Source organism: Sander lucioperca, chromosome 7 (assembly GCF_008315115.2).
Source record: "Sander lucioperca isolate FBNREF2018 chromosome 7, SLUC_FBN_1.2, whole genome shotgun sequence".
Taxonomy (NCBI): Eukaryota; Metazoa; Chordata; class Actinopteri; order Perciformes; family Percidae; genus Sander; species Sander lucioperca.
Genome location: NC_050179.1, coordinates 26,442,856 through 26,457,666, shown reverse-complemented (window position 1 = coordinate 26,457,666; position 14,811 = coordinate 26,442,856). Strand labels below are relative to the sequence as shown.

Sequence of the window (14,811 nt, the reverse complement as noted above, 5' to 3'; positions counted from 1 at the left end):
AAAAAAGCCCATTTATATTTCACTTTAATGATCTATTTTATAAATACAAAATTATCCAGAGTAAATAATGTATTTAATAGATTAGGCATATTTCAATAAGAATATAGGTCACATATACTATCAAATGAAATGGGTTAAACATAGAATAATACTTTCCTGGTCTTTAATGTGTCTTCATCCACAGTTTGAGCAACAACGGTCTGAGCCAGCAGGGGCTGTTGGATGTGGCCAGCACACTGTGCACCTGTAACAACGTCTCCGGTGTCGAAGTCAGGTAAGTCTGAGCATTGTGGAAATGAACAAAGGGCAAAGAAAGGTAGCAATTTAATAGCGGTGGGGGGGGAAATCCATGCAGCATAGTATCGCGATATTTTCCGTGGCACGACTGTATCGATACACAGACACCAAGTATCAATGTATTACTATATATGTGGTGGTCAGTTTGTCTGCTTGACAATCCCATTTTGCAGCAATACAATTGAAGTGAAACAGAGAAATAAATAATAAATAATAAATCTTTTTAGATAAAACAGATGTTGACAAAGTTTCCTTTTGGGGACATAATATGGAATTGGGGAAAAAAAAGGGTAATATCGCAGAATATTGCAATATGTTTAAAATCGCAATAATATCGTATCGTGACATAAGTATCGTGATGATAGCGTATCGTGAGGCCTCTGGTGATTCCCACCCCTTACAATTTAACCGATTGTTGAAGCATGAAAAACTGAAAGAATTAACAGAGTCCTTTTCCCTCTCGGTCTCTTTGTCCATGGACTCAACCTTCTGATGTCTGCTGCTAGTTTGGGAGCAGAGGAGAGGTGTCTCATCTGGTTTACACAGTGTGAAGGTTGTGTAAAAACGCTGAGGTAGGACAAAATTACAAGAGTACTAGTAACTAGCAGCTCCTACAGTAGCAAGCATTGACAGATGGAAACAAACAGGAAGTGGCAAACATCAAATTCAAATTCAAAGAGGCTTTATTAGCATGACCATATAGACATATAGTATTGCTAAAGAACATAGTGCAACAGGTACAAATACACATATGCATAATTTTTTTAGGATGCAGACAATAAAACGTGTCAATATTTGTGCAAAAGTATGTCAACAATATTTAATAGCAGCAAGAACATAACTGATGGATATTAGCAACAACATGACGTGTGTGTGTGTGTGTGTGTGTGTGTGTGTGTGTGTGTGTGTGTGCGCGCGTGCGCGTGTGCGTGTGCGTGTGCGTGTGTGTGGGGGGGCATTCTGCTGCTAGACTGTAGCTCTCTGTGTGCTCTCCCAACAGGATTGGCATTTTGTTTATGTTGGTAATTTGGTCAAATTTGGGATGTTTGTGTTTAAATTTAGGGAAATATTAAGTTAGCTAAATATTTAGTTAACTAACCCTGGCTGGAGTTGTATGCATTCTGAAAAAAAACGTTCAGTGTCAGCCAAAACAAGCAACAATCGTAACCATATGTTATGTTTGATTGTTAGCGTTCTTAACAGACAGCTATAGGTCTCTCTGTTTGTTGTCTGACTAGGTAGTTCAAAGGTTTCATTGCCTATTGCATCCATCAGTTAGGCAGTATACTGTATACTGTACATTTGAAAAGTCCTCTTGTATTGAGTTTTGAGTATTGAGTTATTCTTTGTTTGTTCTCTCCTCCCCCCTCATCTTTTCTGCATCCCCGCCAGTGTCAGAGAGAGTAGTTTGGAACATGACCATCTGGTCAGATTAGCAGAGATCGTGTCTACCAGTCCCAGTCTGATCAAACTAGAGTAAGTACACCTCCATCTTCAGACCATCTTATACTGTAGCTCTCATTAGGGCTGAATGATTTGGGGGGGAAAAAGTCCAATTGCCAGCGATTTTTTTCTTAAAAGTTTAGCTAAAGTTCAATATTCACTATGTAACAGATAAACATGTCAAGGAGCATTATAACATGAGACACCATAACTGCTCTATATTCCTATGCAAGGATGACATATGGATATGAAATGCCAGCAATAAGTGTTTTTATTTTAATAAGCATGGAACATTGAACAGTCAAACACAGAACATTTATCACAAAAGCTAAAGTTATAATAATCAAAAAACAATTTAAAAAAAAAAATATATATATATCAGTACTTTCCTGTAAACTGACATTTCTGATATGCCTCAGTTCAATAGCAGCATCTACATATTGCACCTTCTATGATAAGTAATACAAAATAAATGAAAAATCCACTGAAAATAGGAAACAATCTGGGATATATAACATTATTCCAGCATTTATCTTATGAAAAAACAGTAAATATAATAATAAAAAGAGGAATAAAAAACGTTAAACCAAATGTTTATTTTAATTAATTAATTAATTGATTAATCACGGTCTTCACGATTAGCTAATCGCATTCTTTCAAATCTCGATTTGAAAAGGATCAATCGCATTTAAAAATCGTCTCTAGAGCTTCAGCTTATGAGGAATTCTTTTTATTAAAATGTAATTGCTTTAATGAAAATTCTGAAGAATTACCATTTTAAATCAGATTTAAACAGACTAAAGGCATTTATTTTTTATTTAATAGACTAACAAAAATATAATTTTTTTAATGCATTTTTTATGTTTTTCTTGACTAATTTAATGTGAGTATATATGAATAGAAACAGAAGGACATCTACTGATTAAAGTGTCTCAGGTTGTCCAGTGTTTATTTAATTACTGGTTGGTCCACAGATTCAAGAACAATTTGCTGCAGTCGGCTTGGATTGAAGACTTTGTGAAACTGTTAAACAGCAGTCAGAGGGGATTCAGTGTCAGGTAAGAAGTAGTTTATATCCACGCCGTTCCACTTCCGAGTTGCATTTTAAAATCCGGTCAATTTATGAGGACTATGGTTAGACAGGGTAAATCCAGACAGCTAGCTAGACTTAGATCTGTCCAATCTGAGTTTTCTGTTGCACGACTAAAACAACTTTTGAACGTACATACAGTGTTGCCAATAGCAATAGTAGCTAGCTCTAGCTCCAAAAGTCGCTAAAAGTAGCTAGATGACGTCATATGCTCATTTGCATATGTGTGACGTCATTACGCAATCATTTGCATAAAGCTTAGTGGTTGTGTCAGCAGATAGATAGAAAGAAATAGAAATCTTTAGCCAAATAATCACAACAGGAATTTATATTACATTATAATTATTACGTAGGTAGCCTATATTTGAAATAAAACCAAGAAATTCTACAAAGGGAGGGAGAGCGATCGATAAAGAATTGTCTAGCTCAGCGGCGTCTTTCTCCTGTCGCGTCCTGCTGTCTCTCGTACCTACACCGGCCCCCGCGCCCTGTCCCCCCTCCCCTTCTACCTGCCCGTGCAGTGCTGCCGCACATGAGGAGAGAGCAGAGAGGGGAGGGGCTGCTCCTCATTCACAGAACAGAAGAGAGAGGGGACTGTTTTGCAGACAGAAAGTTGCCAGATTTGTCGCTAGTTGCTTTTGTGTAAAAAAAGTTGCTAAGGGGGTCTGAAAAGTCACTGAATCTAGCGACAAAGTCACTGAGTTGGCAACACTGTGTACACGTTCCACCAAAACAAGTTCCTTGCCGAGGCTATTTTGATGAGGCACCGTGGCTCTGTCCGGCGCTTAGCGCCGCCCAAGATGATTTTGATTGGTTTAAAGAAATGCCAATAAACCAGAGCACGTTTTCCTCCCATCCCGGAATGCTGTGTGGACTAGCCAGACCCTCCTTTGCAGCGCTGTGGAGGAAGGTCTGGCAAAGTGAGACTAGGTAAGAAGGAATACAGTAGATGTAGCTTATGCCATTGTGTAGGAACATTTTGCTGTCGCTTGTTTCTTCCACTTCAACATCAGTGACTTATTACCTGGGAGTAAGTTGTGTCAGTATTCCCTCTGTAGCAGTGATAGGTGGGGAACTTTAAGCTTAGATCTTTATTTTTTAGCTTTCTTTTTCTTAGCATACAATCCATATTGGCTTCTTTTTGTCTTGGCAAAACACATCGCCGTGTTTCTGTCCAAATAGCTGAATGAACTGATGTTGAAATACTGAGCTGTATGACTCTCTCTGTCTCTCTCCTGTCAGTATTGAGGAACGTTGGATCAGATCTGAGGAAGCTGTTAGTTTGGTGTGTCGCTGTCTGGACCTCAGCAGCAACATACACACTATCAGGTGAGATCTGCAAATGCATGCAAGTGTACACACACACACACACACACACACACACACACACACACACACACACACAGTGACAGTTAGACTTTTGTATCCGTTGTTATTATTTGGTCAATGAAGCAACCTGGAGTTTGTAGTGAGGTTGATCGGTGAGCAGATGTCAGTGGCGGATTGATAAACGATTTAAAAGGGATTAAACGACATTACTTGTTTTCTGCCGCGGCCGATGCTCTGTACTACTCCTTCTTGATCCTAAACTGAATGACACTTAACGTGGAAGAGTTGAACAGTTGCGCAAACTAGGGACGAATCGGTGCAGAAATGGGTGTTTTCAGGGTTTACACAGCTGGTGAAAATCTTGTGATGAATTCCAGGTTCCAGATTTTGCAGTGAAACACGTCTGTTATTATTTGTAACATCACTGTATACTTTTACTTTGCAGGGTTCACCACACCACTCTACACCTGTCTTTGATGAAGTCCACTGAACTGACCTCAGTCAGGTAATATATTTAGGTTGCATGCTTTATTTAAATACAGTCCCCCTCCACTCGAAAAAGCTTAATGTTGCTTCACTTGACCTTCCCTGTGCAGAATGATGTATGACACTATAAACCATGCATCTTGTGAAAATGAAATGAAAATGTATGTGGAAATGTGAAGTCTCCAGTGCACAAACACTGAGAATGGACTGTTCAGTAGGAAGTAAGAGACATCTTGTATATGGCTGGAGGGGGTCAGAGACATGAACAATAAACATATTAAATGAAGTGTAAAATATATATCAAATGTTAAACTTTAACTTGAGGCTGTGCTTTACACATAGACATTTTGTCAATGCATGTTTCTGTGCAAGTAGCTGATAACAGCAGGAAAGAAAATGCTAGCACATAACTTAAATAACCTCTCCTCTCCTCTCCTCCAGCCTCGTGGACTGTGCAGTAGAGGGGTACCAGCTTGCATCTATGAAGAGCATCATCTCGAGGTGTCCTTTACTGACAGAGCTGGAGTTAGTACTCTATATTTTCTTTATGAATATATTATGTAAAAGGCATGTATGCAAGGGAGACTTATTTGTAAAGCAAAATGGAAGAAACAAATCCTGTCTGTTCTCGTTATTCACAGCTTCTCCCACAACAGCCTGGGTGTAGAGGGAGCTGAGTTCCTCTGTTCTGTCCTGCCCTCGCTGCCAAATCTCACTTGTCTCAGGTGAGAGCTTTTTTTCTTCACATTTGACTCTTTTACTAATGCCTGTTTTAAAGTTCTAGCATGACAAGCTGCTACTTTTGTTTTCTACAGTATTGTTTCCAAAGAAGCTTGTGTGACGGTGGTTGAGAAGCTCTCAGAGGCCTTGCTGCAGGCTGCAGGAATTCAGTGCTTAAAGTGAGCAACACATACACAAACATTTTATTACTTGTCTGGAGCTCTAGCACTGCATAGTCTAAATCCACGACGTTTCATTTACGGGATTGTTCCGGTTCCGCTGGTGGTTCCGCCTGATGTCCCTCACCTTCTGCCTTTCTTTGTGTTGGCATTCTAAACACAAATTTTATATATACACATATATATATATATATATTTATTTATTTATTTATTTATTTATTTTTTTAGTAAAATTCTCATCAAGTACTCGACAGCTGTTTTAATTCCAGAGTTTGCCTCTCTACGTGCACATGTTCCACCAAAACAAGTTCCTTCCCGAGGCTATTTTGCAGAGGCAGAGCACCTGCGTCCGGCCCTTAGCGCCAGCCAAGACAATTGTGATTGGTTTAAAGAAATGCGAATTAACCAGAACACGTTTTTCTCCCATCTAGTAATGTTGTGTGGACCAGCCAGACCCTCCTTTGCAGCACTGTGGAGGAGGGTCTGGCAATGCAAGACTAAGCACTGCATGACATGGCTTGGATTTAAGCAGATAGCCAGCATGCTTATAAGTTGAAATCAATTCTTTATTTTTTCCTCTCCCAGTCTATCAGGTCATGTGATTAGTGACACAGCAGCCCAGATTATGACCCAAATGTGGCCCCGTCTAAAATCACTCAAGTAAGCATTTAACAGAAACAGAAATATTTCTGTGGAAGTATACATTATTTTCACAGACCAATCACCAACATGTAAGAGAAATAAAGTGCCTATAATGTGGAAGTTGTGTACAATTTGCCTTTTCTTCTCTAGTCTGTCTCATTGTGAGTGGTCAGCTGCTGCAGGGCTGGAGCTCGTCACAGCACTGCAAGTGTGTGTCAGTCTGGAAGGCCTTTGGTAAGAGACACATGCACACATGCATATGAATGATCATGTGTGCAAAAATGTCTGAATACATATAAAGTGGCTCCTATAATGTGTGTGTGTGTGTGTGTGTGTGTGTGTGTGTGTGTGTGTGTGTGTGTGTGTGTGTGTGTGTGTGTGTGTGTGTGTGTGTTTTGTGTTTCTGTGTGCACCCCAAGTCTGGACTCCCTACAGCTGAATGCGGAGAGCAGTGTATGCCTGGGTCAAGCACTAAGGAATATCAACTCTATACGCAGTCTCAAGTAAGAAACACAATCTGGTCTACTGTAGCAGTCTCATTATTTAATCTGAAGGCTAACTTAGTATTATGTGCTTCCTGTTTATAGCTGCCCATTATGTAGTTGTAAGTATGTATTTCACATATGAAGCTAAGCCTGCCAAGTTATTTCAGGCAGGAGTCTTCACAGTACATCTACATTACTGCTACGGTCACACTGATGCACAACTCACACATATCCAGTTCCACTCTAATAATCTATTTATGAGTTGCAGTCACAGTAACTGCCAAAGTTGCTGCTCACTTTCACTGCTCAAATTGCAGCCACTGCTGCTGCAGCTCATCATACCAGCCTGTCATCGGCTCCATGTGAACCTCACATAGATGAGGGGGGAGGTCAGATCCCATGATTCCATTCCCACCCCCTGGGAATTTACCATTCCCTCTCTCATAGTGCTATGTTGTAAAGTGTTGCTCACTGATGAGCTTCAAGGGCAGAACTTCCATGGCAGATATTAATAATGTTTACATAGCATATGAATAGATATCATACTTACATGGAAATAAATCCTCCTCACATGAGAGATATCCACCCCTAGGTCGGGACCAATATAAAAATTTCACAGAGGATTTGATGCCTGGTTGAACATTCAATTTGACCCTTTGTTTGTGCATTGTGTGTATGCCAGGCTAAATAAGCTTGTCACAGCGATGGGCCCGTCAGAAGCAAACGGTGTGCTAGATCTCCTAGCTGCTATGGAGGGACTCATACGAATGGAGGAGATTGAGTGAGTATGCTGCACATAAACAAATGTGGTTGACCTCATTTTAGTCTGCGATGAAAAAAATGTGGCCATCAGTGATCTTGGATGGGTTCTCTCTTGTCGTGTCAGGCTGGAGAGCTGGAGGATGGCTGATAGAGGAATAGAGCAGCTGACCAGACTCCTTCCTTTGTGGACGGAACTCAGGAAGATCAGGTAGGCAGGAAGTTCCTATTGGTTAAAAAAAAAGAAAGGGTAGATAAACACTATTAGGCACTTACAGTACTGTCTGGCCTTTGATAACAGATTATTTTTAATGTGTCACGTAAACGTTTGGATACTCTTCTTGCCTGTCTCGTAAGCTGTTGTGTATGTTCTGATTTTATTTATTCAAATTATATATATATATATTGTGTATTGTTTTATTAATTATCTTTTGATGTGAGATCTGTAGTCAGTTAATGCCACTAAAACCCCCACATTGTCAAGGTGTTATCACCAGGTTGTGTGCTCTCTTTACTTTATATTTTACACATATTCATCATTCATGTTATTATAATCCTGCAGGTAATTATTGTATGGTTCTTGATGACTGCAGAGCCTTTGTGTGTTGTAGAAAGTTTCTTGGGTCGCGTGAGCAATCTTTGTTACACTTTGCTTTGTGTTTGGTGTGAACTGTTCGTGCAGCCGGTATACTAGAGACAAGATGTGATAAAAAAGAATCTGAATCTGAAATTCCCTCTGTAAAAACCGTTGACTCTACATGTCAACAAAATGGAACAAGATTTTTCAACCTTAAACCAGTAGTTTTCTTTTGACTAGTCTAAAAGTTATGTTAACTTATTAAATGGAATGGAAGCAAAATAGCCCAAAACCTCAAAATTGACCCTTGAATGAAAAAAAAACATTTTTTTGCTTGAATTTTCAATGATGAATTAATCTGCTGCTTTGCTATTTTTGGCTTCACTCAGGAATACAGTTAAGCTGGATGTAACGATTACAGGCTTCACTGCATGATCATGCCTGTGTAAAATGATCACTCAATAAATAGCGGGCATTTTATTAACTGTCACCACCTTCTTAATGGGGACCAGCTGCTTACGTTGGCAGCAGGTTCTTCCTTTTCAAGTATGGGACTGACAGCAGCAGTGTGGCCTTCATTAGGTGTTGCTGTTTTTATTTATTCATGGCGCATGGTATTGTTGTTGTTGTTGTTGTACGTGTAATAATAATACATTTTATTACATCAATACATATTTGAAATATCAAAAAAAAAAAATAATATTATTGAAAAACTATTTTATTTTTTTACATTTTATGTTATGTGGGTGTGTGTCTCCCTGTCTTCCAGTCTATCGAAGAACCTTATCAGCGACCAATCAGGAGACAAGCTACTTGAGGCTTTGAAGAGCTGTAGTCACCTGGAAGAGCTCCAGTAAGGACACAATGACATTTTTTTAATGTTAGAATCATTCCTGCGAAAGCTGTTTTGGAAAACCAAATGAAATACCCTGTAAGAGGTGAAATATTCTAATTTTACATTTGCACTGCTTGTTCGCATGTCTAAAGACGCTATATAATATCCCCAAACAAAGAGGACTGTGATAAAGACACAGTAGTTTTGAAATGTTTGTCTGCATTGTTAAAGACTGCAAATCAACCACTTGGAAGTTTGCTACCCTGGAAATGAGAAGCACCTATTTCAGCTGAGCCCTGTTTTAAGCTGTATAACATTTTGGTTCAATGAACACTTTTTTATTACCACATGTAATGATTTCTAGTCTTCAATTTCAGTTGTGTCCTTTGTTAAACTTTTCAGCCTCATTATTGTAGGGGTGGGAATCACTAGAGGCCTCACGATACGATATCATCACCATACTTACGTCACGATACAATATTATTGCGATTTTAAACGTATTGCAATATTCTGCGATATATTGCAATTTATTACCCTTTTTTCCAACTTCAAATTTTTCCCAATTTCAAATTATGTCTCCACAAGGAAACTTTGTCAACATCTGCTTTATCTAAAAAGATCAATTTCTCTGTTTCACTTGGATTGTCAAGCAGACAAACTGACCAACACATACATAGTACACAGTAGCAACAGTATTGCCAGGAAAATATTGCGATACTATGCTGTATTGTTTTTTTCCCCCACCCCTATATTATTGTATCATTTGTATCGTGTGTATTTTGGTTAAAGAGAAGAATATAAATGAAATATGTTTTCGTTTGCATATTTATATCAGCACAGAAATAAAACATCAACGTAATGCTTTCTCCCAGTCTGTCCAGTAATGGTCTCGGGGATCTCACTGCTGCCAGGATGGCCCTGGTTCTCCCGTCACTGACGCACATCACTGTGTTGGAGTAAGTCAAACACACATTCATACTTCTTATTGACATTTATTACACTTGTCAGGCTTGTCCTGATGTTTATGTTCTTTTCTAGTATTTCAGAGAACAGGATTGGATATGAAGGGTCAGTGAGTCTGTCCAAAGCAATAACGTGCATGAAGAACCTCACCAAGATTTAGTAAGACTCTTAAGCTTCTGCTGTTTTGAGAGTCACAGTCCTGATTGATGACTAGATTTATTGATTATTAGCTTTCCATTAAATTATATGTTTCTTTTTCTTGTACGGTCTGGCAGTCTGACCTCTATTGGGACTTCAGAGCTGTGTGCTGTAGCTGCCAGTCTGGCCCACTGTCCCCTCATACAGGATGTGGGGTAAGATTCAGTTCAATGTTATTTATAGTGTCAAATCATAACATAAAGGATATTTTTGAAAGGGTTGACATACTATTTCCTATTTGGATTTTTAATATTGAGATTATTTAATAGGTATGCCAATTCTGAAAACAATTATATGAATGTTATTAGTTTACATGGAGTGTATCTGTCTATTATAATATAAGTAACTTTGATGCATATCAGACCATATTTTATGGATGAATATGCATAAATGTGGGAAATTCCAAAGGGTTGATTTTCTTTTGCTTAGCACTGTATATGGGACACAAACATGATCGATTCTGATTTCATATGTCTGTGTTTTTAGCCCCGACCTAAATGTTGAGAGGGATTGATTGTTTTTCCAAATTCCAAACAGCTGCATTTTTCTCTGTTTCTAGTCTGGGATGGAATAATTGTGGTGATAACGTGGCAGTGGAGCTGGCCAGAGTTATGCCTCTCTGTCAGAAGCTGAACAGAATAGAGTGAGTTTGTGAAAATGCACACACACACACACACACACACACACACACACAGTGTAAGTTTTCTCTTTTTTATATTGAATTTTTTTTTTATTTCAGGTGTTTTCAAGATTTAGTTTCCCTATAGCTTTACAATGTATTTTATCTTTATTCATTTCCCCCCTTTGTTTAGTTTTTAGTTGTCTTTACTGAAATCAATAAAATGTGCTCCTGTGGGTTTAGATTTAAATTTAAAGGGTAACGACCCCCCCTTTTTCCCCCTATTTTCGTATGTTTTTGTGTCTAAGTGACCAATGGGAACAACAATGTTTGACATTGGTCCAGTATTAAGCAAGATCGCTGCAGTCGGCAGCAGCGAAACAAGCTACAATATAAGTTAATAGGGCAATTGTCCAGCTTGTATTGTGTCTGACAACATTATGGAAAGGATTTCTAAGGAGGTCGACCTTTCTGTTAAAGAGTAAGATCCTTTTTTAAAACTTAAAAACATCTGCGGAATTGCGTTCTCTAAACCCACCAGACTCCATGTAAATAAACAGTAACTTTAGCATGGTGAAATACACTTCATTCAAAGTCAACAGAAACTAAATAAAACTATGAAAAGACGTTTTGGGTCATCTTTCCAATTTCCCAACCATCACAACTCTAGTTTTGGTTGAAATGAACACATAGTTTACCGATTTACATGTGAAAATATGTTGGCTCTATACACGCTAAAAGTATTGTTTTTTTTAAATAGAGTCTGGTGGGTTAAGCACTAGCGACCTCAGAGCTGTTTCTGGTTAAACAGCAGGTCTTAAAGAGGTTTTAAAAAGGCCTATCTCTGTAGGGATCCTTTCCATAATCTTGTCAGACACTTCAATCTGAGCCTTTTAGTGGCAAAAACAGCACTTTTAGTGGACCACACTGACGCTGAACATTTGCCCCATAGGGTAACATTGCAGCCCTGTCTTTGGCTGCCACTTACAGCGTTCTTTGGACCAATTTCAAAGATTGTTGTTCCCATCAGTCACATACACACGAAAACATAGGAAACTAGGGTCCAGGTTGAAAAGACGGTAGTTACCCTTTAATTCCTCCTTGACTTACTTGTCCACCACATACTCACACTTGGAGGGTATAAAACGGTGTGTATGTATCTGTTTATTTCTCCCAGTCTGGAGTCAAACACTGTGAGTGTTTTTGGAGCGGAGGCCCTGGTTAGAGCCTTACAGTCGTGTCCTGCTCTGCAGCTCATCAGGTAAACTTGCTGCCATGGTGTCTCTCAGGCAAGGTTTGGCTCATACAGGCACCCATAGATTTTGTTTATCACCTTCGCTATCTGCTGACAGCACATTGAATACTTACGCTGTGTGACTTTGATATTTTTTTTCCCACTACAATTTATAATGTCTTGATAATGCCTGCTATACTGTATATTTCAAATCAGCTGTATTTGTTGCTGCTTTTTTTAATATATTGAAACATTAAAAATTGTAAAATGTTCCACCACTGTGCTTTTCAGGCTGTGGAGGAACAAAGTCTCCCCCAGTGAGGCCCAGAGGCTCAGTCTGAGGGACAGGAGGCTGAATTTCTCATTCACCTAATGTGATCCGTATTGTTGGACGGTGTTAAGCACCAGGGCGAAGTAACATTCCAGTTCCTCAGAATCTTCAGAGATCAACCACTGCTACAGCCAGTGTTGGAAATTAAGTGGAGCAAAGGGCAAACATGTCCTAAGAAATCTTAGAATACCTCAGAAGAATTACAGTTTCCCCAAATTGTTTAGAGAGGCAAAAGTTGCTCCAGTAGGATCTCCATGTAACAACAAGAGCTTGGGGAACAATGTGATTAAGTACAGCTGTACTGTTGAATGTCTTTAAAGTGGCTATATGTAACTTTCGAAGCCCGACCGAAGTTTTTTTAGACTATTTAAATGTATGACTATGCACTTATTGGCCTCTAGTTTCACAATGGTAAACTGGCGTAAACAGCTGACAGTGGGGTGGTGACACAAAATGTCAAACTCACCAAGGATGACTCTAAAGATGAAGTGGGATAAGCACAGGATGTAGAGTATACAATACGCACAACAGTGAAACACAGAAAGTTACTTTGGGAATATTAAAAATGAATGAAATAAGCATCAAAAATGATCTTACAGCAAATAATTTAATCAATAAAATTAAATTGTGAGTCAGTAAACCTAAAGGTCCCAATAGGGTGATTATAAGAATGTTATACAGGGCTTACGTTGATAGAAATAAGTGAACTAGTGCTCCAGAAAATTCACTTTTTCGTTTGTTTAATTGATATAGCACTTATATATACACATATAATAGTGTTTCCCAGCAGCACATTGCTTTGCTTCTAACTAAACACACAAAATGGCTTAAAGTTTATGTGTATGCACATGGAAATGGATTTGGTAAAATAAGCCACTTAAGAACCAAAATACTAATTTGAGGTTGTATGAGACACATTTCCTTATTTTTTTAGGATGATGTGTGTGTGTGTTTCAAGCTGTAGGTAAATATGATTTATGTGACAGGAGACTGATGGATATTAGTGGTAAACTGAAATGATACAGATCTCAAAGTTCTGTAAAACCGTGATGAGGTTAACGATATCCCTAGCTGAGATAGCTGGTGGAGGGACAACCTACAAAGCGGTTTTTTTTTTTTTTTTGGGGATCAGCTCCAACTTTTTCGGTCTCGTTACTACCGGCTCTGCACATACTATCACTGCTCGCTCCGCTATCCCACCCCGCCGTGAACCTAGAGGCCAAGAGGTCAAACAATTTTTGGTTTCCAGTAAGTTTATGTGAGAAAATGCATACTATATTTAAAGCTGATACACTGAGTCACTTTGCACCGTAATGTGTTTACAATAATTAGAGGCCACATTAGTGAAAACACAATCAATCATAAACTTACAGTAAAGGAAGAGTTGAAAATGAGGACCCCCCCCCTCTCTGTTATCTACTCTTATGGTCATTATAGGTTGTGGTCTCTATCCAAATTGCATATTGATTTCTGCTGTTTTCATGGAAAGCTATTTAGTTATTACTGAATTTCAAACTTTTACACAACTGAATTATAGATGATACTATTTACATTGAACAAGAAATGTGAAGCACCATACATTTTGAGAATAACAGATTCTAGTTTGTTGTTGTGCTGATAATGCTACAATGATGCTCTCATTCTGAGACAAAATCTTATTTCCTCATCCATTCCTCTACGTGTTGCTGTCTAGCTTTTCCTTTTTATTCAGTTTCATTATGATTCTTTTTAATTTTTTAATTTAAACTTTATTTAAAGGTTGTCTACAAAGTTACTGGATTTTAATGAGCACACAGTGGGATGCCTGTTGCTCATCTGTTAGACAGGTTTTTTCTTTTTAAGGTTTGTGATCAGGTTTGACTCCTCACATGACAAATTGCCTCTATCCTTGACATTAATTTATTCTTGCAATGACTTGCTCTAAAATGTCAATTGAGATTAAAAAAAAAGACTACCTTGACTGTTGTCCTTTATTTACACTTTACACGATTAGTTTCTCTAATTTCTTTCTTTCTTTCTTTCTTTCAACAACTTGCCACTAAACTTTTTTAACTTTAACTTAAATAAACAGACATTTCTAGAACATGGAACTTTATTTCTGTTAAATCTCAAAGACAATATGTAATACACAACTATTTCCACATACACACATCATCATGTTTACATCACTAAGAGTGTTACTAGTTACATATGTTGCTGTTTTTTTTTAGTTAAGATGATGTGCCAAGATAATCTAGTTTCTAGAGTACATAAGTCATTTTTTTTCCACACAGCTTGCACAAAGCGTATTTATAACCCACTCTTATTTCCTTTGGACTAATGCCAACAAGAGCAACTGATATGGCAGCTGTGCCTGTCAGTGATGAATTTTGGCCATACAGTCACAGGACTCCCATTCCTTCATGTTGATCTGGCACTCTCTTGTGGTTAATACTGGAGTTGCACATGTGGAATTATGTGCTCCCCTCCTCATTCACAGATGCACATAGAATCAGAATCAGAAAGGGTTTTATTGCCATGTACGTTTTTTTAACACATACAAGGAATTTGTTTTGGTGTTGTTGGTGCACGTCACATTCTCTAGATGTAATATTAAACAATGTAAGTATAGGTATAAACAATAT

General features: G+C 38.3%; 1 protein-coding gene and 1 long non-coding RNA gene across 3 annotated transcripts in view; both read left to right on the top strand.

The window, feature by feature from the left end:
- Window positions 1-12,348, top strand: part of nlrc5 (NLR family, CARD domain containing 5) — a 51,113-nt gene extending 38,765 nt beyond the window's left edge. Inside the window, exons 30-51 of one of the 2 annotated variants that reach the window (XM_031294832.2) lie at window positions 185-274; window positions 804-869; window positions 1,690-1,773; window positions 2,715-2,798; window positions 4,073-4,159; window positions 4,605-4,664; window positions 5,087-5,170; window positions 5,287-5,370; window positions 5,461-5,544; window positions 6,130-6,204; window positions 6,337-6,420; window positions 6,606-6,689; window positions 7,354-7,452; window positions 7,558-7,641; window positions 8,777-8,860; window positions 9,715-9,798; window positions 9,881-9,964; window positions 10,081-10,158; window positions 10,563-10,646; window positions 11,800-11,883; window positions 12,148-12,237; window positions 12,273-12,348. In XM_031294832.2, the coding sequence (XP_031150692.1) occupies window positions 185-274; window positions 804-869; window positions 1,690-1,773; window positions 2,715-2,798; window positions 4,073-4,159; window positions 4,605-4,664; window positions 5,087-5,170; window positions 5,287-5,370; window positions 5,461-5,544; window positions 6,130-6,204; window positions 6,337-6,420; window positions 6,606-6,689; window positions 7,354-7,452; window positions 7,558-7,641; window positions 8,777-8,860; window positions 9,715-9,798; window positions 9,881-9,964; window positions 10,081-10,158; window positions 10,563-10,646; window positions 11,800-11,883; window positions 12,148-12,229 (1,729 nt within the window). In that variant the 3' untranslated portion in view covers window positions 12,230-12,237; window positions 12,273-12,348. Of the gene's footprint in view, window positions 1-184; window positions 275-803; window positions 870-1,689; window positions 1,774-2,714; window positions 2,799-4,072; window positions 4,160-4,604; window positions 4,665-5,086; window positions 5,171-5,286; window positions 5,371-5,460; window positions 5,545-6,129; window positions 6,205-6,336; window positions 6,421-6,605; window positions 6,690-7,353; window positions 7,453-7,557; window positions 7,642-8,776; window positions 8,861-9,714; window positions 9,799-9,880; window positions 9,965-10,080; window positions 10,159-10,562; window positions 10,647-11,799; window positions 11,884-12,147 lie in introns of both variants that reach the window. The other variant, XM_031294831.2, reaches the window with a different exon arrangement.
- Window positions 12,349-12,546: 198 nt separating this feature from the next.
- LOC118495469 lies at window positions 12,547-14,147 on the top strand. Its single transcript, XR_004897907.1, has 2 exons — window positions 12,547-13,293; window positions 13,473-14,147. It is a non-coding gene; the product is annotated as an uncharacterized LOC118495469 (long non-coding RNA).
- The last annotated feature ends 664 nt before the right edge of the window (window positions 14,148-14,811 follow it).